General features: G+C 39.6%; 1 protein-coding gene across 2 annotated transcripts in view; it reads left to right on the forward strand.

Annotated features, from left to right (window-relative positions):
* The window catches only part of GRM5 (glutamate metabotropic receptor 5), a 644,237-nt gene that overhangs the window by 521,583 nt on the left and 95,814 nt on the right, over positions 1-26,840 (forward strand). For both annotated transcript variants that reach the window (XM_042237642.2, XM_060404226.1), the window contains exons 5-7: positions 6,935-7,181; positions 11,506-11,674; positions 18,614-18,740. In XM_042237642.2, coding sequence (XP_042093576.1) covers positions 6,935-7,181; positions 11,506-11,674; positions 18,614-18,740 — 543 coding nt within the window. The remainder of the gene's footprint in view (positions 1-6,934; positions 7,182-11,505; positions 11,675-18,613; positions 18,741-26,840) is intronic.

A 26,840-nucleotide genomic window follows, 5' to 3' on the forward strand; every position in this document is an offset into this window, starting at 1 on the left:
TCTACTTTTTAATATGCTGTCTAGGTTGACCATAGCTTTTCTTCTAAGGAGCAAACGTCTTTTAATTCCATGGCTGCAGTGACCATCTGCAGTGATTTTGGAGCCCCCGTCCACCCCTGCAAAAAGTTTCTGATTGTCTCCATTGTTTCCCCATCTATTTACCAAGAAGTGATAGGACCAGATGCCATGATCTTAGTTTTTTGAATGTCGAGTTTTAAGCCAACTTTTTCACTCTCCTCTTTCACTTTCATCAAGAGGCTTTTGAGCTCTTCTTTGCTTTCTGCCATAAGGGTGGTGTCATCTGCATATCTGAGGTTCTTGATATTTCTCCAAGCAATCTTGATTCCAGCTTGTGCTTCATCCAGCCCAGCATTTCGCCTGATGTATTTTGCATATAAGTTAAATAAGCAGGGTGACAATATACAGCCTTTACGTACTCCTTTCCTGATTTGGAAGCAGTCTGTTGTTCCATGTCCAGTTCTAACTGTTGCTTTTTGACATGCATACAGATTTCTCAGGAGGCAGGTAAGGTGATAGGTCTGGTATTTCCATCTCTTGAAGAATTTTCCACAGTTTGTTGTGATGCACACACTCAAAGGCTTTGGCATAGTCAATAAAGCAGAAGTAGATTTTTTTTTGGAACTCTCTTGGTTTTTCGATGATCCAACTGATGTTGGCAATTTGATCTCTGGTTCCTCTGCCTTTTCTAAAACCAGCTTGAACATCTGGAAGTTCACGGTTCATGTATTGCTGAAGGCTGGCTTGGAGAATTTTGAGCATTAATTACTTTACTAGCGTGTGAGAGGAGTCCAATTGTGCAGTAGTTTGAGGATTTTTTGGCATTGCCTTTCTTTGGGATTGGAAGGAAAACTGACCTTTTCCAGTCCTGTGGCCACTGCTGAGTTTTCCACATTTGCTGGCATATTGAGTGCAGCACTTTCACAGCATCATCTTTTAGGATTTGAAATAGCTCAACTGGAATTCCATCACCTCCACTAGCTTTGTTCATAGTGATGCTTTCTAAGGCCCACTTGACTTCACATTCCAGGATGTCTGGCTCTAGGTGAGTGAGCACACCATCATGATTATCTGGGTCGTGAAGATCTCTTTTTTGTACAGTTCTTCTGTGTATTCTTGCTACCTCTTCTTTATATCGTCTGCTTCTGTTAGGTCCAGACCATTTCTGTCCTTTATCAAGCCCATTTTTGTATGAAATATTCCCTCGGTATCTCTAATTTTCTTGAAGAGATCTCTTTTTTTTCCCTTTCTGTTGTTTTCCTCTATTTCTTTACACTGATCACTGAGTAAGGCTTTCTTATCTCTCCATGCTATTCTTTGGAATTCTGAATTCAAATGGGTATATCTTTCCTTTTCTCCTTTGCCTTTCACTTCTCTTCTTTTTTCAGCTATTTTTAAGGCCTCCTCAGACATTGCCTTTCTGCATTTCTTTTTCTTGGGGATGGTCTCTATCACTGCCTCCTCTACAATGTCACGAACCTTCGTCCATAGTTCTTCAGGTACTTTATCAGATCTAATCCCTTGAATTTATTTGCCACTTCCACTGTATAATTGTAAGGGATTTGATTTAGGTCATACCTGAACTGTCTAGTGTTTTTCCCTACTTTCTTCAGTTTAAGTCTGAATTTGGCAATAAGGAGTTCATGATCTGAGCCACAGTCAGCTCCCAGTCTTGTTTTTTGCCAACTGTATAGACCTTCTCCATCTTGGGCTGCAAAGGATATAATCAATCTGATTTCAGTGTTGACCATCTGGTGATGTCCATGTGTAGAGTCTTCTCTTGTGTTGTTGGAAGAGGGTGTTTGCTATGACCAGTGCATTCTCTTGGCAAAACTCTTGTTAGCCTTTGTCCTGCCTCATTTTGTACTCCCAAGGCCAAATTTGCCTTTATTTCAGGTATCTCTTGACTTCCTACTTTTGCATTCCAGTCCCCTGTAATGAAAAAGACATATTTTGGGGTGTTAATTCTAGAAGGTCTTGTCGGTCTTCATAGAAGCATTCAACTTCAGCTTCTTCAGCACTGCTGGCTGGGGGAAAGACTTGGATTACTGTGATATTGAATGGTTTTCCTTGGAAATGAACAGAGATCCTTCTGTCATATTTGAGATTGCATCCAAGTACTGCATTTTGGGCTCTTTTGTTGACTATGAGGGCTACTCCATTTCTTCTAAGGGATTCTTGCCCACGGTAGTAGATAAAATGGTCAATGGAGGTTGACTATGGATTTATCCAATAGGACCCTTATGTTGAGGTACATTTCCTCTACACCACTTTTAATGGATGTTGAATTTTGTCGTAAGTATTTTTTTGCATCTATAGATAAAATCATATTGCTTCAATTTGTTAATGTGGTGTTGTCACATTGATTGTTTTCTGAATACTGAAACATCCTTGCATCCCTAGGATAAATCCCACTTGATCTTGCTATACAATTGATTTAATGTACTTTTGAATTCTACATTCTAGTATTTTATTGGGGATTTTTGCATCTATGTTTATTACTGATATTGGTCTGTAATGTTCTTTTCTGTGTATGTTGTGTCTTTAGCTTTGGTATCAGGATGAAACTAGCCTCAAAGAATTAGTTCAGAAGTGTTCCTGTCTCTTAAACTTTTTGAAATAGTTTGAGAAGGCTAGGTTTTAACTCTTCTTTTAAATGATTTATAGAATTCACATGTGAAGCCATTTTGTCCTAGACTTTTGTTGCTTAAGAGTTTTTTATTTAGTGACTGATTCAGTTTCATTACCAGTGATTGGTCTGTTCATATTTTCTCTTTCATCTTTATTGAGCCGTAGGAGATTGTTCATTTCTAGAAATTTATCCATTTCTTCTAGTCTGTCCACTTTATTGCCATATAATTATTCGTAGTAATCTCCTGTGATCATTTCTATTTCTGTGGTGTTAACTGTAACTTATACTCATTCACATTTTTTTATTCAGGCCACTTCTCTTTTTTTCCCTTAATTAATCTGGATACAGTTTTATCAATTTTATTTTTTTAAACCTCTTAATTTCATTAACCTTTCCTATTTTTCTTAGTCTCTAATTTATCTTCATTCTGATCTTATAGATCTTCTACTAATTCTGGGTTTTGTTTGACCTTTTCCTCTAGTTACTTCAGGTGTAAATTTAGGTTGTTAACTTGGCCTTTTCTTGTTTCCTGCTGCAGGCCTCTATCACCATCAACTTTCCTCTTAGAACAGCTTTTGCTGTGTTCCTTAGAGTTGAATAATTGTTTTTCCATTTTTCACTTATTTCTAAGTGCAATTTCCTGTTTGACTTATTCATTGATGGTTGTTTATTTTCGTATTCTTTAGACTCCAGCTGTTTGTATCTTTTGTAGTTTTTTCTTGTAGTCAATTTCTGGTCTCATACTGTTATGGTCAGAATTTTATTTATCTAATAACTATTAAATTTATTAAGGCTTGCTTTCTGGCCTAGTATGTGTTCTATCCTAAGTAATGTTCCCTGTGCACTTGAAAAGAATGTTGCTTTTGGATGGAATGTTCCATGGGTAGCTATTAAATCCATCTGGTCTAATATATCATCTAAGGGCAATAATTACTGACTTTCTGTCCAGATAATCTGTCCATTGATTTAAGTGAAGTCTTAAAGCATTCTCCTACTATTGAATTACTGTCAATTTCTCCTTTTATGTTTCTCAGTTATTTGCTTTATATATTGAGATGCTTTTGAGTACATATATATTTACAGCAGTTATATCTTCATCTTGGATTGATCCCTTTACCATTAAGTAATGTCCTTCTTTGTCTATTGTTACAGTCTATGTTTTAAAGTCCATTTTGTCTGATTCCAGTATTGCTACCTCAGTTTCTTTTCATTTCCATTTGCATGGATTATCTTTTTCCATCCCCTCACTTTCACTCTATGTGTCTTTATATCTGAAGTGAGTCTCTTATAGACAATATATACATGGGTCTTGTATTCCTATCCACTCATTCTATGTATTTTGATTGGAACATATATGGACTAAAGTCCCTTTACATTTAAAGAATTATTGATAAGTATTCACTTATTGGGTTTCCCTGGTGGTTCAGTGGTAAAGAATCTGCCTGCCAATGCAGGAGACATGGGTTTGATCCCTGGGTCAGGAAGATACCCCAGAGAAGGAAATGGCAACCCCTTCCAGTATTCCTGCCTGGTAAATCCAATGGACAGATGAGCCAGGTGGGCTACAGTCCATAGGGTTACAAAAGAGTCTGATACAACTTAGCAGCTAAACCACAACAGCAATTAGCTCACTGCCTTTTAGTTAATTGTTTGCGGGCTGTTCCATAGTTCTTTTTGTTCCTTTTTCCTTTCTCTCTTCTGATTTCATAACTGCCATGTTATGTTCAGAATCCTTTCTCTTTTTGGTGTGTATCTATTAGATAGGTTTCTGTTTTGTGTACCATGAGGTTCCTATGTAACAATCTATATTTATAGATGACTATTTTAAGTTAGTGATCTCATAAGTTCAAATGCATTCTAATAAGCTTATACTTTTACCACCACCAGCTCCCACCATTTTAGGGTTTTGATGTCATATTTTACATTTTTAAATTTTGTGTATCCCTCAACTCCATATTGTATTAACAAGTACAGATTATTTTAACATTTGTCTTTTAACATCTTAATTGTATATAATTAGTTGCCTTTCCTTGCTGAATATTCAGGGAGGAATAATTTAAATAAAGAGTATTAGGAGTCAGAAGGATAAGGTGTGGAACACCATGAGCCAAAATCCTGTTTGTCTTTGAAAGTCATGGCTTGGACATTGGCTTTTTCTTTCAGTAATAATGGAGCCACTAGAAAGTCTGATCAGAGGAGTATCATAATCTGACTCTTATTTTAAGAATATTTTTATAGTTATTGCATTAAAAATTTACTGGAGTGGGTATAGAATAGTTTAAAGTAGAAAGAAAGAATCTAATTAAAAGACTACTGCTGTAATCCAGACAGGATATATATCTTGAACCTGACAAAAGTAGATTTGCATCAGATAATCTAATTCTGGATATATTTTGAAGATAGACCAAATAGAAGTAGACAGTGAATGAAGGAAAGAAAAAAAGTCAAAAGTGACTTCCAAGTATTGACTTAGCACCTAGAACAATTGCATTTCCAGTGGTATGAGGCCAAATGTCAAAGTGTGTAGAAAAGGAAACTGTAAGATTTGGTTGGAAAGTAGCCTAGGGCGAGTGTCTTGTCCTGAGATGGAAACAAGATTAACCATCTTACACTTATGTCAGGATGAACCATGCTGGCTTCCCTAGGAGCCTCTATGCCAGTACCGTTTGAAAGTCATAAAAAGCCATGTCATCTTTGGAGAGTTCCTATATATCTCTCTTAAATGAAAACTTCTCCCCATATGGAATGTTCTGTCTTCACCTCATCCGTTACTTTCATGCTATACCCATGTTCTTCCCACGTGTTTCACTCCTCTCCATTCCTCAGTCACCAGGCCTGGTAGTAGACTCCATCTCCTAGATACTTCTGTCCTTAATCACGACCTCTGCCCTCAGCAAGGGCATTTTCACCTGTCCCTGGAAACACTGCATTACCACTTAATGGGTATGACTCCATGCCTGTACCCCTTTAAATGTTTCTCCAATGTAGTCAGATTGATCTTTCTAAATTAGAAATCTGATCATGTTTCCTCCTATTTTAAACACAACAAAAGGTCCTACGGCTCTTAACCTGCCTTAAGCAATCCTGCTTTCGTCTACTATTTCATTTCTCCTCACTCTCCTACCTCCTACCCTACATTCCAAACGTTCCAACCTTTTTAAAGGTTCCCAAACATAGTGTGTTTGATCTCATCTGGGAACCTTCAAACATGCTGTCCTCCACTCTTCATCCATCAGATACTCAGCCACAATGCTCAGCATCAGTGAGTTTTTTGGTCTAGCGCTCCTCCCTATTCAGTCCTGCTAAGATGCTTATCTGCCCTCTAGACTCTGAGTAAACAAAAACAGTAATCATGTCTATTTTATTCTATATTATGTTCCCCAGTTTCAGCAAGTTCTGAGCAGTCAGAACTAACAGGCACTCATTCCATATTTGTTTAACTAGTAATTCATCCCAAATGTTAGTTCTTTAATGAAATGTTCCCAAGGGCCCTTCACTGAAAGGGATTTCCCCCTCTTTGGACCTCAGTAGATTTTAACTCCACATCTGTTATAGATTTATCACCTTCTGCCTTTCAGTGTTACATAATTTATCTCTATTACTGAACAAGTCTCCTCTTAAGTGCAGAATCCATCTCCAATTCATTTTTATATTTTCCTTAGATCACCATACACAGAGCTTTATGTATACTCAGACTCCAGTAAATATTTAATTAACGGATGAATTAATGGGGCTTAAATATTGTATTTCAGAATTTCCAAATAGGTCAATTTATGGAGCACATATACTCTAAGGTTGGAAGTAGTAGGTGATAAATCCAACTAGGTAAGTTGAGGCAAGGCAATAGGGTATCTACTTTGCTCAGCTAAGACTTAATTAGAGATTTGTTGGAGATTAATTGGAGAAACTGGAAATTTGTTGAGGATATCTAAACCAAGGAAGTATATTATCACAGCTAAGTACTTGGTAGATTAATCTGTCTTTAAGATAAATTTTGTGGAATTTGATGGAGGGCTATACTCCATCCATCCCCAGAATTTGGTAATAGAGGAAGTGAATCTTGGTACTGGAGGGGATTCAGGTCCTCATGGGGAAAAACATGAACATAGAAGACAATTAGGAATACTAATATTATTAGGAATACTATTTTGGCACCTGTTCTTGGTATTTCCTCTGGTTGTAATTGTTATAAACTGTTCTAATGCATTGTCAAATTATTCAGAATTCATAAAGAGCTATCATAGAATTAAATCTCAAATTTAATCCCTAATTTTTTTCCCACAGGTTCTCTGACTCTGAGAACACATCATGTGCAAGACTCCAAAATGGGATTTGTGATCAACGCAATCTATTCCATGGCCTATGGGCTCCACAACATGCAGATGTCCCTCTGTCCAGGCTATGCGGGCCTCTGTGACGCCATGAAGCCAATTGATGGACGGAAACTTTTGGACTCTCTGATGAAAACCAATTTTACTGGGGTTTCTGGAGACATGATCCTATTTGATGAGAATGGAGACTCTCCAGGAAGGTATTGTTACCATTCTTCTCTAGACACCAGAGCCTGATCGCTCTGTCTCTTGATCCTGTGAAGCCTGTTTCTCTCCTTTGTGGTTATCTATGCTTCCGGACATGTTTGCTTAGTTCTGATATCACAAAGTGAGTAAAGACAGAGAGAGGAAGCCCCAGTTCCTGTGGCAAGGAAAAAGCGTGAATGCCGATGTCTAAAACATGCTCTTGGAACCATCACCACACTTTTGAGACCCACACTTAGAGGCAGGAGCCTCACAGTATAGTCGGATAATGAAAAGCCAGTTCATGGTTTCTCTGTACATACTTGCCCTCTTATTCCATGTATTCTGATCTCTTCTTGGGTCACAGAATTATTCTGAAACAGGAAGAATTCCATTTCTGGTAATCCAGAAACAGGACTGAGGTATTATTCTATTGTTTGTTGTAGGTACAGCAAGTTACAAGTCATATTTTATTTTAGAATCCTCCACTGGAACACTTTCTCCCATCTTGAGGACTAAATGGCCTTTTCCTCTAAAATTTTACCTTTCACTTAGAGAGGAGCCTGAGAAATACGAACTCACTCATAATTATAGGCCAGCCTCTAGGGAAGTCATTAAGTACCTAGAACTTACCATCTTTCACATCTATCTAAAACTCTAAATTCTGAAGTGACTCTTCACAGGAGACTTTTAATCCATGAGGGATAATGTCACTGAAGTGACATTCTGACTTATAGCAGGGCTGAGTCTTCAATCTGCCCTGCATTAGGACAGTCAGGGTCCTTGGGTTGGCCACTGTAAAACCCCTGCTATTTTTCCAGCCACAGCTTTTGCTTGACAGGTATGCCTGGAGAGGCTGTGTTTACACTGTTTGCAGCTGATCCTGCCAAGAGAAGGTCCCGTGAGTCCCTCCATGACTCACACGCCATGTGCCCACACATGGTACCAGCCGTCTTGGTCTAGCTTGTTTCATATGCCTGATGCGAGCTGGAGTTTCTCCCTGATGCAGCTGTTACTATCTCACAAGCTGAACTTCTACGTGACAGCAGTTCCAAGTCAGGCAGCCAAGAGGAAAGCTGGATACTTTCTCTGTTCTAGTGAGTTGATGAGTACTGCTCCATGCAAGCTGTTGGCCAAGATAAGACTTTTATATATTGCTTTCTACTTGGCAGAAATGTAAGCATTTTCTCAGGGCCAAAGAGAACTTCACATTCATTGTAAGGCATCTTGGTGTTTGGTGTTTAGTTGTTAAGTCATGTCATTTGTGACCCCATGGACTGTAGCCTGCCAGGCTCTTCTGTCCATGGGACTTCCCAGGCGAGAATACTGGAATGGGTTGCCATTTCCTTCTCCAGAACTTCTTAGGGAAGGTCAATGAATGAGCTCAAGCTTCAGGCTCAGGTCAAGGCTGGGCTCTAACATTGTCCCATGGATTTATTATACCTGTGTGCATCCCTGGAGCACTGACATCAGCTTGGGATTTGTTCATAGCCTTTGTTGACTGCAGCTCCATCCATTGAAATAGTTTTCATGACATGTACCTAAGTCAGTTCCAGAAACCAGACAATGAAGAAATAGCTCAGATGGCTCAGCTCTATTCTAGTGGGAAAGTTTAACAGATCTGAACATCACTGTCTCATTCACAATCTCCCAAATATGCTGGAATGGGGGATGTTTAAGACACTGACCCTTAACCATTTGCAGAACAGGAATCTCTTTAAGACTCAGATGAGATTTATAAGTATTCTCTCATGGACAATTTCCATAAAATTTTGCAAACAATTTCTGGGAATTCACAGTTGTTTAAAGACTTCTCAGTCATTACTAAGGTTGGATATTACAGTAATCTACTAATAAATGATCAGAATCAGCCCCTGAGCATACAAGCCAAACTCAGAAAAAAGTGGTTTGCAAATTTTCTGTTTTTTTCCAATGAATCCAGTGAAAGTTACAAGATAATTACAACTTATAATTACTGAGTGTGTGTTCTGAGGCAAACACTTAGCTAAATCCTCTACATTTTAATCCTATGAGGTAAGTAATATTATCATATTCTTTTCTAGCTGAAGGCTCAAACTGAGACTTACAAAAAAATGACTTGCCCAAAGATACAGCCTAATACACGATAGTCAAGATTCTAACTCAGTCTTCTGGACTTTAACTCCTAACCTGATACAGTAGCCTGTCAATTACAGTATCAAAATCAAAAAGCCCCTGTTCTCCTGGAAATGTATTTGTAGGTACTGCATTGTTATTTCTCTGGAGTAAAAATTGCAGCTGAATCAAAGGCATTTCAACCTGGGCCATAAACCAGAGGAGACTAGGGTGATTCGGGGTTCTCCTAAAATGCTGGGGTCACAAGAGGAAGATCCTAAACAGGGGAAGCTAGGAGAGGTGACAACTTAGTCTGGCACACATAACTACAGATTGTTAGAGACTCAAATTCAATCATTGTTTTTAAGTCTCACAGAACTAGACTATTATTGGCATACAGTTCTTCGATGAAACCCTAGGGCAAGTGTGTTACAGAATTCTGAATTTTTGGTTTACAAAAGTATACAGTTATATAATGCCTCCAGCATACTGTGGGGCAGCACTCTTTAAACAATGCATTAATATTTCTACCACAAAACATATGCATATTCACAGTTAAATGTGATAAATGACATATAGTCTCATGACACTGTGGGTCAAGTTCCGTCACTAGATAAGTTCAGAATGGCTCATGATTTGCTGCCAAGTGCATTATGAAAAAACTGATGGTTTTTAAGAGCTCTAAGGATTTTAGAATTATAGACAAGAAATATGGACCTTTACTATTTACCACCAACAGGATAGATTACAGGTTGGCAAACTGTGCTCCACAGGCCAAATCAGGTCTGCTGTTTTTGTAAATAAGGTTTTACTGGAACACAGCTTAATTTATTTCGGACTTTCCTGGTGACTCAGTGGTAAAGAATCTGCCTGCTGGTGCAGAGGATGCAGGTTTGATCCCGGGGTTGGGAAGATCCCCCAGAGTAGGAAAGGGCAACCCACACCAGTATTCTTGCCTGGAAAATTCCATGGAGACAGGAGCCTAATGGGGTCACAAACAATCGGACACAACTTAGCAACTAAATAACAACAAAAAGTCTCATTTGTTTAGATACTGTCTGTGGCTCTTTCACACCGCTCTAACAGTGTTGTGTAGTTTTAGCTGAAGCCATCTCACAAAGCCTGAAATATTTACTATCTGTCCCTTTATAGCAAAAGTTTTCTGACCTCAACTGATAAATAGGGAGTCCACTGACAAATAAGGTTTAAGAGGCCCTGTGACTGCCCAGGGCTTCCCAGGTGGCTCAAGAGGTAAGGAATCTGCCTGCCAGTGCAGGAGACGCAGGCAGGAGACGGGTTCAGTCCTTCAGTCGGGAAGACCCCCTGGAGGAGGAAATGGCAACCCGCTCCAGTATTCTTGCCTGAAGAATCCCATGGACAGAGGAGCCTGGTGGGATACAATCCATGGGGTCGAAAAGAGTCAGACACATGCATGCACACACACACACACACACACGCACACACACGCACACACACGCACACACACGCACACACACACGTTGACGCCTGAGCAGAGGAAACATGGAGAATCAACGTCAGATTAAGTACAACTCACTATTTAAAGCAAAAATATAAACATTATATTGTGGGTATTTGTAAGTAAGAGTATATAAAACAGACAACATGGCCTAAGAACAATAGATGATAAAGGCTGAGAATTCACAAGGTACTAGTACCTTCCAGCATTTCTACATTGCAAAAGGTACTTTAGAAGCTTTCAATTTTCAGAACTATTTTAAACACCATTTCTTAAAGTGTCTTTATACAATGAGTTTAGCCATTGATAAAGGATAAAATAAGAAAGGATCAGGTCCTGTCCAAATTACCTCCACATTCTCTAAAGCTGAAGCTAAGATTAAAGATTTACCTCACTTACTTAACAAAGGAAATTGTCATTTTATTTCAGAGGAGATGAAAACCTTGCTGTCTTTTTAAGAAGCCTAAAGAAGTACTTCCTTAAACTTCTTGAAGTTATTCCAAAACAGTCTTTCGTCATGCTGAGGTCAAGTCACCTTCTCACATGGGATTATTTTCTATTTCAGGTGTAAGCTTCAAAGTTTAAAAAAAAAGGTCTCTGAAGAGAAAGTGAAACAGACAAGCTTTTTGTTATTCTAAGTGTACTGTCATGGAAACTTCCAGTGTCACTAATATGACAATAGGTACATTTTGGAGGACAGAAATCTGTTGCTTTTCCATAGCTGAATGTTTATATTTTAGCTGAATAATTATTATATTCTTGTTTCTAAGGTATGAAATAATGAACTTCAAAGAAATGGGAAAAGATTATTTTGATTATATCAATGTTGGAAGCTGGGACAATGGAGAATTAAAAATGGACGATGATGAAGTATGGGCCAAGAAAAGCCACATCATCAGATCTGTGTGCAGTGAACCATGTGAAAAAGGCCAGATAAAGGTAAAACAGAGCCTGTGTTTCTTTCATTTTTGTTGTAAGTTCTGATATATTCACTATCACTGAATGTTTTTAACAAGTTGAGACATTTGTTTTGCCTTTCCCACAGTAAGCTTCTAATGTCAAAAACATTTAATTCTTTTCTTATTAAGTCCTTTCAATACTTAGTAAAACCCAGAACAGTCTTAGTGGTTGGACTGACTGAACCAACTGGTGAGTCACACTTACACCCTGTCTACTCATGTAAGCCTTTAGAAGACATGCTTCCTGGGAGTAAAGAGTTCACAGCTAGAATTCACATCAATTTCTAATTAACAACAAATATTTATCAAGCTCCTCTAATGTAATAGTTTACATTAGTGAGGCAAAAATAAGTAAGACACATTTACTCTCACAGGATTAATAGTCTCGATGAGGAACCACCATGTGGGCACAGAGAAGTAATGTTATATAAAATGTGATGACTTCATTAAAAGAAAGGAAATAAAAGGGAGGTTAAATAAGTTCCTCACCCCACTCCAGTGCTCTCGCCTGGAGAATCCCATGGACGGAGGAGCCTGGTGGGCTGCAGTCCATGGGGTCGCTAAGAGTGGGACACGACTGAGCGACTTCACTTTCACTTTTCACTTTCAGGCATTGGAGAAGGAAATGGCAAGCCGCTCCAGTGTTCTTGCCTGGAGAATCCCAGGGACAGTGGAGCCTGATGGGCTGCCATCTATGGGGTCGCCCAGAGTCAGATACGACTGAAGCGACTTAGCAGCAGCAGCAAATAAGTTCCTACAGAAGAAAGGAACAAATGTCTTCTCAATAAAATGTCAGACATTGAACCATGAAAAGTGGATATGATATCGGAGAGGGATGCAGGGAAGTCATCATTGTATAGAGCAAAGAACAACCGGAAAAGTACAGAAGTGGTCAGATTGTTCTGGAATAACAGTGAATTAAGCTAGGGTGCAGTGCTCTAAATAGTTACTGTGAAAGAGAAAGCTGCAATGATAGATTGAAGCCACATTTGTGGAGAGTTTTGGATACCATACTAAACAGGTTGAACTTATTTTTAACCAGGAGTCTGAAAAAATTTTGTCCAAGATGCTGACATATCAAGGTGAAAGTGTTAGTCACTCAGTCATGTCCAACTCTTTGCGAACCTGTGGACTGTGGCCCAACAGGCTCCTCTGTTCATGGGATTCTCCAGGCAAGAATTCTGGAGATACAGGGGATCTTCCGGACCCAGGGATCTGCTGAATTGCAGGCAGATTCTCTACTGTCTGAGTAGTGAAGATTCATGAGAAGAGTTATGACAAATGAATAAAGAAAGAAGAGACTAGTTAAAAGGACACTGCAACAGTGATGACAAGGGCCCTGAATTATGGAAGAAACAGTGAGAGTGGAAAGTGGGTGGGGAGGTATTTGAAAGAAACATTATGGAGGTAGCCTTGATCAGCCCTGGATATCAACCATAAGCCAAAAATATTTACTATCTGGTCTTTTGTAGAAACAGGTGGCCAACTCCTAATATTCAGTGACCATCTGCATCTTGGCCAATCATCTTGCAATTAAACTCTTCATGTGAAACTCTTTTTAGACTCACTTAAAATATCAACTGTCCATAGTTTCTAGCCCTTCCCATATAAAGATTAGCTTGCATAAATTACCACATGAAAGTGGTCTGTTTTGATCCTTCACAGCAATACAGTTTGAACCTGTAACTTCAAAATGTTGAATGACTGTTTCAAGAGATTTCTTTATATATGCTTTTCTACCCCTTTCTCCTGGGAATAACTTACCCAGTGGAAGAACTTAACTCCCTGGTACCATATTTGCAATACTAGTTAATTTTTTGTAATGTTTATATAGTCTTTTTAAATCCCAAATTCTATTTTCCTAATGAGATCTCATTTTCACTCCATTAAATATACAACAGAGGTATGTGACATTGTAGAGGAGGCAGGAATCAAGACCATCCCCAAGAAAAAGAACTGCAAAAAAGTAAAATGGCTGTCTGAGGAGGCCTTAGAAATAGCTGTGAAAAGAATGGAAGTGAAAAGCAAAGGAGAAAAGGAAAGGTATACCCATTTGAATGCAGAGTTACAGAGAACAGCAAGGAGAGATAAGAAAGCCTTCCTCAGGGATCAGTACAAAGAAATAGAGGAAAAAAAATAGAATGGGAAAGACTAGAGAGCTCTTCAGGAAAATTAGAGATACCAAGGGAATATTTCATGCAAAGATGGGCTCAATAAAGGACAGAAATGGTATGGACCTAACAGAAGCAGAAGATATTAAGAAGAGGTGGTAACAATACACAGAAGAACTGTACAAAAAATATCTTCATGACCCAGATAATCATGATGGTGTGATCACTCACCTAGAGCCAGACATCCTGGAATAGGAAGTCAAGTGGGCCTTAGGAAGCGTCACTAAGAACAAAGGTAGTGGAGGTAATGGAATTCCAGTGGAGCTATTTCAAATCCTAAAAGATGATGCTGTGAAAGTGCTGCAGTCAATATGTCAGCAAATTTGGAAAACTCAGCAGAGGCCACAGGACTAGAAAAGGTCAGTTTTACTTCCAATCCCAAAGAAAGGCAATGCCAAGAACATTCAGACTACCGCACAATTGCACTCATCTCACTGGTGGCTCAGAGGTTAAAGCCTCTGCCTGCAATGCGAGAGACTTGGGTTCAATCCCTGGGTCAGGAAGATCCCCTGAAGAAGGAAATGGCAACCCACTCCAGTATTCTTGCCTGGAGAATCCCATGGATGGAGGAGCCTGGTGGGGAGGAGCCTTGTGGGCTACAGTCCATGGGGTCACAAAGAGTCAGACATGACTGAGTGACTTCACATGCTAGTAAAGTAATGCTCAAAATTCTCCAAGCCAGGCTTCAGCAATACATGAACCGTGAACTTCCAGATGTTCAAGCTGGATTTAGAAAAGGCAGAGGAACCAGAGATCAAATTGCCAACATCTGCTGGATCATGGAAAAAGCAAGAGAGTTCCAGAAAAACATCTACTTCTGCTTTATTGACTATGCCAAAGCCTTTGACTGTGTGGATCACAATAAACTGTGGAAAATTCTGAAAGAGATGGGAATACCAGAGCACCTGACCTGCCTCTTGAGAAACCTATATGCAGGTCAGGAAGCAACAGTTAGAACTGGACATGGAACAACAGACTGGTTCCAAATAGGAAAAGGAGGACGTCAAGGCAGTATATTGTCACCCTGCTTATTTAACTTATATGCAGAGTACATCATGAGAAATGTTGGGCTGGAAGAAGCACAAGCTGGAATCAAGATTGCCGGGAGAAATATCAAGAACCTCAGATATGCAGATGACACCACCCTTATGGCAGAAAGTGAAGAGCAACTAAAGAGTCTCCTGATGAAAGTGAAAGTGGAGAGTGAAAAAGTTGGCTTAAAGCTCAACATTCAGAAAACGAAGATCATGACATCTGGTCCCATCTCTTCATGGGAAATAGATGGGGAAATAGTAGAAACAGTGTCAGACTTTATTTTTTGGGCTCCAAAATTACTGCAGATGGTGATTGCAGCCATGAAATTAAAAGATGCTTACTCCTTGGAAGGAAAGTTATGACCAACCTAGATAGCATATTCAAAAGCAGAGACACTACTTTGTCAACAAAGGTCCATCTAGTCAAGCCTATGGTTTTTACAGTGGTCGTGTATGGATGTGAGAGTTGGAGTATAAAGAAAGCTGAGTGCCGAAGAATTGATGCTTTTGAACTGTGATGTTGGAGAAGACTCTTGAGAGTCCCTTGAACTGCAAGGAGATCCAACCAGTCCATCTTTAAAGGAGATCAGTCCTGGATGTTCATTGGAAGGACTGATGTTGCAGCTGAAACTCCAATACTTTGGCCACCTGATGCGAATAGCTGACTCATTTGAAAAGACCCTGATGCTGGGAAAGATTGAGGGCAGGAGGAGAAGGGGATGACAGAGGATGAGATGTTGGATGACATCACCGACTCAATGAACATGGGTTTGGGTGGACTCTGGGAGTTGGTGATGGACAAGGAGGCCTGGCATGCTGTGGTTCATGGGATCACAAAGAGTCAGACATTGCTGAGCGACTGAACTGAAATATATAACTGACTACACTTTCTTGATATGGCTTTAAAATGGTCACTGAACAGCTTCCCTAATGATATCAACACCTCATAGCATTGATCAGATTTGTTAATTTAGGGTCCATGAAAGGACACTTAGTCTGGCAAAGGGTCAATATGTCAGCAAATTGTTATTCATAAGGAAAAGCCTACTACTTCCAGGTTGTTCACAAAGATTGGAAATTAGTCCGAAGGAGAATTGTCAGCACCTCTTGTATTCAAAATGAATGTGAAACAGAACATATATAGCAAGTGAAAAAAGGTAAAACAAATCAGTTCTTAATGATCAGAAGACATTATGTTGTCCCTATCAATTTAACAAAGATCATAAGAATTGGAATTAATCTTGGAAAAGGTCATGAGCTTTTTGGTAAAAACCTGAAATTTATAAAGCCAATCAAGTTGAATCACAGAAAGTCAGCATATTTCCAAGAGGAAAAATGCAAGTGCTTTTGTTTGCCAGGCTGCTAAGAAAGAATCCTTCAGCATTTGAAATGTGCCTCCTTGCATTACAAAATCTAGCAACTGTCCCAATGACAGTTTTTTACCAAGTGTGGTTGAAAATACCCTGAAAATGAAATCCATTTCTCTATGTGGGTATTCATATGTATATCTCTAATAAAGTAGTTAATATTTTAAAGTATTGTACAGTATACACGGGCTTCCTTGGTGTCTCAGATGGTAAAGAATCTGCCTGCAATGCAGGAGACCTGGGTTTCATTCCTGAGTCAGGAAGCTCCCCTGGAGAAGGGAATGGCTCCCCACTCCAGAATTCTGGCCTAGAGAAGTCCATGGACAGAGGAGCCTAGCAGGTTACAGTCCATGGGGTCGCAAGAGTCGGATGCAACTGAGCAACTAACACACACGCAGTTTACAAATCTTCATGATTTTCGACTCACTCAGCTGTGTTGACTCCTTACAACCCATGGACTATAGACCATCAAGCTTCTCTGTCCACTGAATTTTCTAGGCAAGAATACCAGAGTGGCTTGCCATTCCCTTCTGCACAGATTTAATCCTCAGGGGACTCTAAACGCAGGTTTCATTTCAAAAGCATTAGTCTTGGTTGGAAGAAAGAGAATCGGCTGGAAGACTGATCCAGGCTACACAATTATTTAGTGGCTCTAAGTAAGATGGCTTCCCTGGTGGCTCAGTGATAAAGAAGGTGCCTGCCAATGCAAGAGACCTGGGTTCAAAATCAGGGTTGGAAAAATCCCCCGCAGGAGGCAATGACAGCCCTGTATTCTTGTCTGGAGAATCGCATGGACAGAGGAGCCTGGTGAGCTACTGCTCTGTGGGGTCACAAAGAGTCGGACACAAATGAGCGACTGAACAACACCATAAGTAAGACTGGAACTTTGGTACCCCTTGATTCTCTTTCTTCCACCTACTTCAAAATATCATGAACCCTATCTTGATATAAACCAATAAGGTTCAATATTTATGGGCATGACCTCAAAGTCCAACAGGCATTATTTGATCTCTCATTTACCCACATGTCGTGCAAACTCTCTGAGCTTTAGTCTTCTTCCCCACCCCCCAAAAAATGAATAAAATAAAACTAGCTACCTTATACAGAGCTACTCCAAAGTTTCAGTGAGATGACACCATATGGCATGCACTAAATTACCTGTCAACAGTCAATATTCTCATGAAGGAAGCTTTAGATAGATGAAGCAGGTCTGATTAGCAACTTTGCCTCATTTATCTGGTTATTTTAGGGAAGGGATATTTCGGGTCCTTTTGCCATCATTTCCTACTTGTATTGTTGGAGTGCCAAAAGTCAGCACGAGGGACAGTACAGAATAGAAGAAAGGCGTGCCAGCTTACAACTGTGTTTGGCTACAGAAATCCAGACATTATTGTCAAAGGTCGTTAACAGAGTCAGCATTTCAGACAGGGAATCTGAAGTGCAATCACTTCTGTGTCTAGTTTTTAATCACAGATTTAATTATTTATAGGAATGTTTAATGAATGCCGTCTCTATTCCACAGAGGCTATTCATGTACCAGTTGGTGGGGGAAAAAAAGAGAGAGAGAGAGAGACCCATTTCTAAAGAATAACATCTGGGACTCTTTCAGCTGTTAAATTATTTCAATTATTTTCCATTGCCTTAAAAAAATCAAACAGGTGAAGAGGAATATAATAGTCTCAGTGACCTTATCCTTCTTCATCCCAAGCAAATCAAAACTACTCAAATAGGAAGGAATGGGATGAATTGTTGAGCGAGATTTTTAGTAGAAACAGTCTAAGAAGTGATCTCCAGAAAAAGCATCTTCTGCCTCTGAATTCAAAACAAATTCTTAATTGCTTTATCAATATAGATAGATCTTTTAAAACTTTAATAGACATACCGTGAGGGGCTTTTTTTCCCTAACAATTATTCAACTAGTGGCGGGAAGCCAAGGGAAATCCAGAAAGCAGAAATTTGTAATTTGAAGCAAAGAAAGGCACAAACTCTGGGGGAAATTCAGTTACATATACACATGTGGAAATGTAAACATATTTACTTGTGAGCACAAATAAGTCACTTCATTAATACAGGTAGCTAAAGCTAATTATCCAGAGATTTACACTTAATTTCATTCTTGACCCTGTCTCCAACCAGTTTTATGATATTGGACTGGTTGCTTAAACTCAGCCCGTTTCTTTACTATAAAATGAGAATGTCCATATTCATACTGCCTAACCAAAAACATTTGAAATAATTTATGTGAAAGCCCCTTTCTGCTTTGTAAAGCAGCATATTTGAATAAAAGATCGCTGTATGTTTATCTATGTGAGAAAAAAAAAATCAAAAACGTCGATGTTTGCCGTAGGTGATCCGGAAGGGAGAGGTGAGCTGCTGCTGGACCTGCACACCTTGCAAGGAGAACGAGTACGTCTTTGATGAGTACACCTGCAAGGCGTGCCAGCTGGGCTCCTGGCCCACTGACGACCTCACAGGTACGTGCATCACAGTGTCAGCATAGGCACCTCCCTCAAAACTCCGAAAGGACACAGACGTGGGAGGGGGTTACATCTCCAAGCAGTCCTCATCTTAGTGGAACTGTTTATGCGACAAAGAGTTCCCTTAGGAACAGAAGGCTTCCCAACACCTGGGCTCATCGTGAAAATCTTGTATCTCAGAGAGAAATCAGCCTACATTCCTGCCTTCACCGCTAAACTGGACCAGAATCCTTAGGCTGTCTACTGGGCATTTTCAGCCCATCTTCAGGATATTCCCAGAGGTTGCTAGGAAGGACCCCAGTTAACTGTGATTAGAGGCATAGAGAGAGAAACATTGGCCAGGAAGAGACTAACATATGTCATGACATGTCTAAGGACAAAAGGATAGCACAGAATTAGGTAGAATTTGGTCTAAACTCTTTGTTTCTCTTAGTGCTTATCCTCAACCTAAACCAGACACCTCTAACTAATGAGTTTTCAAATAATGTCAACACAGGGTAAGACTCATCTCTCCCTGGTCTGGGGGGTACTTTAGGAGGGTTTTTTTGGTTGTTGTTGCTGTTTTCGTGATGTTTTGGTTTAGGAGTTTTTTCCTCCAAAAATGTTAGGAAATGATTGTCATTGTCTTCTCAAAATGGTATTATATAGCTGTTTCTAATCTTTACAATATGAAAACAGAATGATACCTTCCAGCTTCCCCTCCAATTTATTCAATAAACCTTTAGTACATGCATTTTATGCACCTATTTGCCTACCACTGAAATTTATAAAAATAAAGATATGCCACTCTCTTGTCAAGAAGTTAATGAGAGAGGCCCAAAGTAAAAGTGTGATTACAATAAAGTAAAGGGTACAGATCTGTGAACAGAAAGTACTACAAGGGGACCTGTGAAAATAAGTTTTCCAGGAAAATAAGAGAAAAAGACATTCCAGGCAGAGGGCCCACCTGGTAGGTCAGGCCATCTAGTCATTTTACAATTAAGATGGATTTAACACAAACTCCTAGAGGCTAGATTATAACAGCATTGGTGTTAGACTCGATCCCTCACAGGACAAGAGATTATCCATGGTAGCTGTGTTAGCTTATTGCAAAAGCCTGGTTCTAAAAATCCTGCGATTTTGGGCCCTCTGAAACCAGCTCATGTTAAGACTTTGTTTTCAGTGAGTGGTATTTATGCAGAAAATTTTTCTTTTCTAAAAAAAAATTTTTAATTCTGATTTAATAAAACACCTAAGTACCTTGTGACAGCATTTGAGTCCTATTTTCACCACAGATGATGAGCTTTCTGATACTCATAAATCCCAGTGTCCCCAGAGCCAAGTCAGGGCTGAACACAAAGTTTTTATTAAATTTAGCTAAACAGATGAAATGGAGCACACACACACACATACAGTAAAAATGTAAGAAAGAAAAAAAATATAATTGGTTCTCTTGTGAGGGAAATAAAAATTGGTATTGGTGATCTTTTCCTTTATACTATTTCTTCTTTACTTTTTTTCTATTCATAACTTCTAATTTCAATATGGATTATCATCAAATTGAACAACTATTTCACAGATTCAACTATCTACATGGCTAAGCACCTTGAATAAGAATATACTGGTGTAAACTTTTGTCCTATGTTTGTAAAACTATCACAATGAAACATGGTCTTCTTTTTCATTCATTCAATAGAAAAGTATTTTATTATTACTATTTGCACTAGAATAATGTGCTGGATAAAACTACGGTTAAAAAATAGACATGGTTCTATGTAATTTACCATCTGATTGGGAGAGAGATAGGACTCTCTCCCTCTTCCTCCCTCCCCCTGTCCCACATACAAATTGTGTTAAGAACTATGAAGCAAAAGAATAAGCGTTTTTAGAAAATGAATATAGTAGGGGAGACATAATTTAAATTTGTGATCATAAAAGATCTCTCTAAAGAAGCGAAAATTAGTAGAGACCTAAGTGATAAATACAGACATAGCTATCAAAAAATGATGAGAAGGGCATTTCCGGCTAAGAGAAAAGGTCTATCTGTGGATATGCCAATGAGAAAATGATTTGATAAGAGATCATAAAGATAGCAGGGGCTAGTTCACACACAGCCTTATAGAACAGGTTCAGGATTTGCGTGTTTAATACTAAGTGCAATGAGAAACCTTTGCAGGGAGTATAGCAGAAGAAGAAAATATGATTGGATGCATATTTCTAAAATATTATTCTGTTTTCTGTGGGAGAGAATAATTTGGAGATGAATGGAAAGTGGAACCAGGGAGACAGATGGGGTGGTTACCGCTGGTTGCCACTGCAGGCACCAAAAGTTCTTGGTGTCTTGGGCTGAACAGTGCATTGGAAGATTTCAGATGCACTTCAAAGTAGAATCAACAGGACATACAGATGATTGGTTGCAATGGATATTAAGCAAGGCTGCCCAATTTTCTGCCGTGACGACTGGAGAAATAAATGCTTTTTTTGATAAAGATCAGTAGTTTGGTTTTAGACAAGATCAGCTGGAGATGTCTTTGAGATTATCAAGTATGAATTAATTTAACAAATTAAGGCCTTAGTGTGTGCCAGAAAATGTAATAGGAAATAGAAAAACTGGAAATATAAAATTAGTCTAAGCTTCCAAGAAACTTAATAATCTAGTGGGAGAAAAACATCTAAACAATAACCACTTCTCCTGGGAGAGGGAAAGAGTCTTATCTCTCTCCCAACAAGATGGTAAATTATATAAGAATTATGTGTTTTTTAACCCCAGTTTTCCCAGCACATTCAGTTCAGTTCAGTCGGTCAGTCGTGTCTGACTGTTTGCAACCCCATGAATCGCAGCACGCCAGGCCTCCCTGTCCATCACCAACCCCCGGAGTTCACTCAGATTCACGTCCATCAAGTCAGTGATGCCATCCAGCCATCTCATCCTCTGTCATCCCCTTCTCCTCCTGCCCCCAATCCCTCCCAACATCAAAGGCTTTTCCAATGAGTCAACTCTTCACATGAGGTGGCCAAAGTACTGGAGTTTCAGCTTTAGCATCATTCCTTCCAAAGAAATCCCAGGGCTGATCTCCTTCAGAATGGACTGGTTGGATCTCCTTGCAGTCCAAGGGACTCTCAAGAGTCTTCTCCAACACCACAGTTCAAAAGCATCAATTCTTCGGCACTCACCCTTCTTCACAGTCCAACTCTCACATCCATACATGACTACTGAAAAACCATAGCCTTGACTAGACGGACCTCAGTCGGCAAAGTAATGTCTCTGCTTCTGAATATGCTATCTAGGTTGGTCATAACTTTTCTTCCAAGGAGTGTCTTTTAATTTCATGGCTGCAATCACCATCTGCAGTGCTTTTGGAGCCTCAAAAAATAAAGTCTGACACTGTTTCCACTGTTTCCCCATCTCTTTCACATGAAGTGATGGGATCGGATGCCATGATCTTCATTTTCTGAATGTTGAGCTTTAAGCCAACTTTTTCACTCTCCTCTTTCACTTTCATCAAGAGGCTTTTAGTTGCTCTTCACTTTCTGCCATAAGGGTGGTGTCATCTGCATATGAGGTTATTGATATTTCTCCCGGCAATCTTGATTCCAGCTTGTGTTTCTTCCAGCCCAGTGTTTCTCATGATATACTCTGCATATAAGTTAAATAAGCAGGGTGACAATATACAGCCTTGACATACTCCTTTTCCTATTTGGAACCAGTCTGTTGTTCCATGTCCAGTTTATAGTCCAAATTTTAATAATAAAATTCTTTTCTGTTGAATGAAAAAGTAGACCATGTTCATTGTGATAGTTTTACAAAACACAGGACAAAAAAATTACATTTGCATATTCACGACCAAGTGCTATAGGGAAGGAATGAGCAAAGTATTATGGAAAAATGGAGAAGGGCACACCTAACCCTGGAGAAATTTAAAAAGGTTTAGTCTTGAGGCATAGTCTTTAAGTTCACTTTTAAAACAGTGAAGAAGAGGACCTCCCTGGTACTCCGGTGGTTAAGATCAGGCTTCAACTGCAGGGGGCACAGGTTCAATTCCTGTTCAATTCCCCCTTAATTCAGGGAACTAAGATCCTACATGCTGCATGGTGTGGCTACAAAAGAAAAAAAATAAATAAAATTTAAAACTTTTAAAGTGAAGAAGATCATATTGGAAAGAGTATGCAGCATTGAGGCTCTGAATGGCACCATTCTCCTCATTTCTCCAAATAAAAAGTGAGTCATATAAACTCTCCCCTCTCCCTGGCCACCCATATCCAGTCACTCAGCAAGTTCTCCTATTGGCACTGCTAAATATTTTTATCCCTCCTCTCCATTTATTTGTAAAACTTTTCCCTTGGCTAAGTTATCATCTCACATTTGACTATTGCAGTAATCTCCCAGTTTATTTCTCTACTCCCAAATTTGTGCTGCGTGCCTCTAAGTCTGTTTTTTTCATCTCGCTAGTAGATAATGTATCCAAAATACAGATCTGTCCATTTTATTTAATTGCTCAACACTTACCAGTGTTTTCAAAACTCTATGGGATATATCCAAGTTTCTCAACCTGGCATACAGAGTTCCCTCACCCTCCTATGATCTTTCTAATTTCATTCACCACCACTTTATGATTCTAATTTTACATTCTAGTATCAAGGGCTGCTTATAATTCTCATCTACACACAACACTATTTTATTCCTCCCTGTCCATAAGTGTGTTACCTTCCCTGCCTTATTTACTTGAATAATTCCTGCTCACCTCTGCCTAGATGTCACCTTCTCTCTGATGCTTTCGCTATACTTAGAAACTGATAAGTCCCCTATTCTGTATTTCTAAAGCAAATTCTGCTTCCCTCTTTACATTTTCAAACTGGATTTTAAGGTCCTATATCCTTATCTCCCCCGCCCCACCCCACCCCACTGCTGAATCATTTAGTTTCTCAAGGACATAATTGTATCTCACTCATCTTTGCATCCCTAGCACCTAACACCATGCCTGACACAGAGGAGGCCTTCAGTGTGTGTCAATCTGCAATAAATGATGGGGAATGTTAAAAAAAAAAAAAAAGAAGATGGAAGTATTAGGGCCATCCTCTGAAGACAGCTTTAACTAAGGAGTGTGGACCTTATCCTATAGACTGTGTGGGGTCAGGGAAGTTTTTCAAGCAGAAGAATGAAATGACCTTCCTCTTGCTCCATGTATATGTGTGAGCATGTGTGTATATGCAGGGATGGGGGGGAGAAAGTGGGAGGGGAGAAACGAGAATAAGTGCTAAACCTGGAAAGGTCTCCACACTGACAGCACATGAAGTTTAACTTTGAGTTAAGATCTACAGCACTCTTCCAAAGAGCCTACAGCTGTTTGCAGCTATCTCGTTGACTCTGATTTAAAGTCACTTGGCACCTGGCTCTGCTAGCTAAGCCAGAAGATTGCTCCGATGGCTTCAGCTATTCCAAAGCTTGTTACAGAGATGCTTGGGTCTGTCTTCTACCTACTTGGCTCACAGTTGCCCCATTTCAGCCTATAACATGACAGCTCAGGTCACTCTGGGTCAGTGCCCTCATTGTGATAATGGCGACTAACAAACACACACATAATGTTTCCTGTGTGCCAGGAAACTTGTTTAATTCTGATACAACTCTGTAAGATTGTTAGCACAGTTAGAGATCTCAAAATTAAATAACTGCAAAAACAACTAGGAGAGGCAGTCAACTGACATTAATGTCTATATTATATTTAGCCATTTCCTTGTATATATTCACAGAAAGATGTTTGAAATGAACATTACCTATTGTTAAGAAAAAAACGGTTATTAGAGGTAAGATTGTGGGTTACTTGTCTGCACACACACACATACAGATGCATATAATATTGTATTATGAGAATGTATTTTATCAATCCTCCTCCTCCTCCTAAGTCACTTCAGTCGTGTCCGACTCTGTGCGACCCCACAGACGTCAGCCCACCAGGCTCCCCTGTCCCTGGGATTCTCCAGGCAAGAACGCTGGAGTGGGTTGCCATTTCCTTCTCCAATGCGTGAAAGTGAAGTCGCTCAGTCGTGTCCGACTCTTCGCGACCCCATGGACTGAAGCCTACCAGGCTCCGCCATCCATGGGGTTCTCCAGGCAAGAGCACTGGAGTGGGCGCCATAATAACTCCATCAAAATAAATGTGTGTGTGAGCATGCACCATCAGTCGTGTCTGACTCTTTGCAACCCATGGACTATAGCCCCAGCCAGGCCTTTCTGTCCACGGAATTTTTCAGGTAAAAATGCTTGAGTGGGTTGCCATTCACTACTCTACAGGGTCCTCCTGACCGAGGGATCGAACCCACATCTCTCGGTCTAGGCGGATTCTTTACCACTAGCGCCACTGAGGAAGCCCCAATATCAGACCAGAAACATTTTTAATAGCCATCATAAACCGAAAGTAACCAGGAACCAAGAATTAGACAGAGAAAGAACAGAAACCTGGCAAGAAAACGAGAAAGAAAAGAATGAAGATTTTAAGTGGAGAATGAGGGCAGAACATAGACAATATTCCTAATTCCTATTCCACTTTCATTAAGGACAGCAAGTAGTTTGTGTAACAATCTTCAGGTATCCATGTTGGCAGTGAAGAGGATTAACAGAATCGCTGCCCTCATAGTGATTATCATCCTAAACACTGACAAGTGATTAGATGCTGCGTGCCAACAGGTAAGACTAGAATGGTGTAGGGCCTGTATCGTTGGAAGCTTTTTGGATGAGGTTTAGAGTTGCCTCCTCAATGAACTGCTTAACCATGTAAGAATTAAAGGTGGAAGTTGGCCAAATTTAAATGAAAGAGAAGAGTGTCTGGGGCCTAGAATACAAAAATGGAGGAGGAACTGAGAGCCTGGGGGAATGAGACAGGTAAGCCAAGCAAGGGCCAGCTCTAGCAGGGCTTAATAAGGCATGGCAACTATTTTACAGTTTATTCTACAGGAAATTAAGACTCATTACATATATATTCATTCAGTCATGCAGTCATTCATTCAGCAGTTATATAACTAGCAGTTCCTTTATCCCAGGCAATGTTCTAAGTGCTGAAAATGTCAACATTTCTCTGACCAAAACATAAAACTCTCTGACCTTATGTCTACATTTGAGCAGAGAGAATAGTTTTAAACAGAGCAAGTATTATTTCCAGGAGTATCCAAAAATTGAATCAGAAAGGGAAGTGCAATCATGATAGTTGTTACTGTTGCTGTTTAGTCGCTAAGTCTTGTCTGACTCTTTTGCAACCCTACGGATTGTAGTCCACCAGGCTCCTCAGTCCGTGGGATCTCCCACATAAGAATACCGGAGTGGGTTGCCATTTCCTTCTCCAGGGGATCTTCTGACCCAGGGATCGAACCCAAGTCTCCTGCGTTGGTAGGCAGATTCTTTACCACTGAACCACCAGAGAAACCTGCAATCATGATGGACTACTTTATAAATATCACTCATATAGTCAATGTAAAGTGCTAGTATTGTTTAAAAACATGCGTAGAAAGGACACTGATTTCGGAATAGTGGTTTCATTTGGAAACAGATGGGAGGGAGTCTGGTAGGATTTATAAGACAGTTTTAAATTATATCTGTAAGTTGTATGTGTATGTAATTTGAAACAAATTACAAAATATCAATATCTGTTGAATCCAGATGTTTATGTTTGTTCTACACTTCCCTGTGTGTTTAAAATTTGTTTAAAATACTTTATACTATTTGAGCTATTTAAATAATTGAATATTAAAAGATAAAATTTTAAAATAAAGACTCCATTTGGGGACTTTGAAAGGAGGAGGAGAGAAAACCATGGGAATGAAATGTTGTAAGTCACAGCGTGGATTTGTTGGTGGTTTGGACTGTGACGATGCAGTGGGAATAAAGGGCAATGAAGATATCAGAAATTACAGTCAATAGGAGGAGGTCACTGTTGCCCTGAGACAAGAATGTAACTTCAGTGAGGTCTGGTTTGAAAGAGGAAGGAGGAGGAAATAGCGGAAGGCAACAATTGGGCTAGGCACTCAGAAAATTCCCTTCAGTTTTCTGCCAAGACAACTTTTTCACTGAACACAACTCCCCACCAATACATGCAAATATTGTACTAGAAAGCATCTTTGTTTTCTTTC

The sequence above is a fragment of the Ovis aries genome, chromosome 21, assembly GCF_016772045.2.
Source record: "Ovis aries strain OAR_USU_Benz2616 breed Rambouillet chromosome 21, ARS-UI_Ramb_v3.0, whole genome shotgun sequence".
Classification (NCBI taxonomy): domain Eukaryota; kingdom Metazoa; phylum Chordata; class Mammalia; order Artiodactyla; family Bovidae; genus Ovis; species Ovis aries.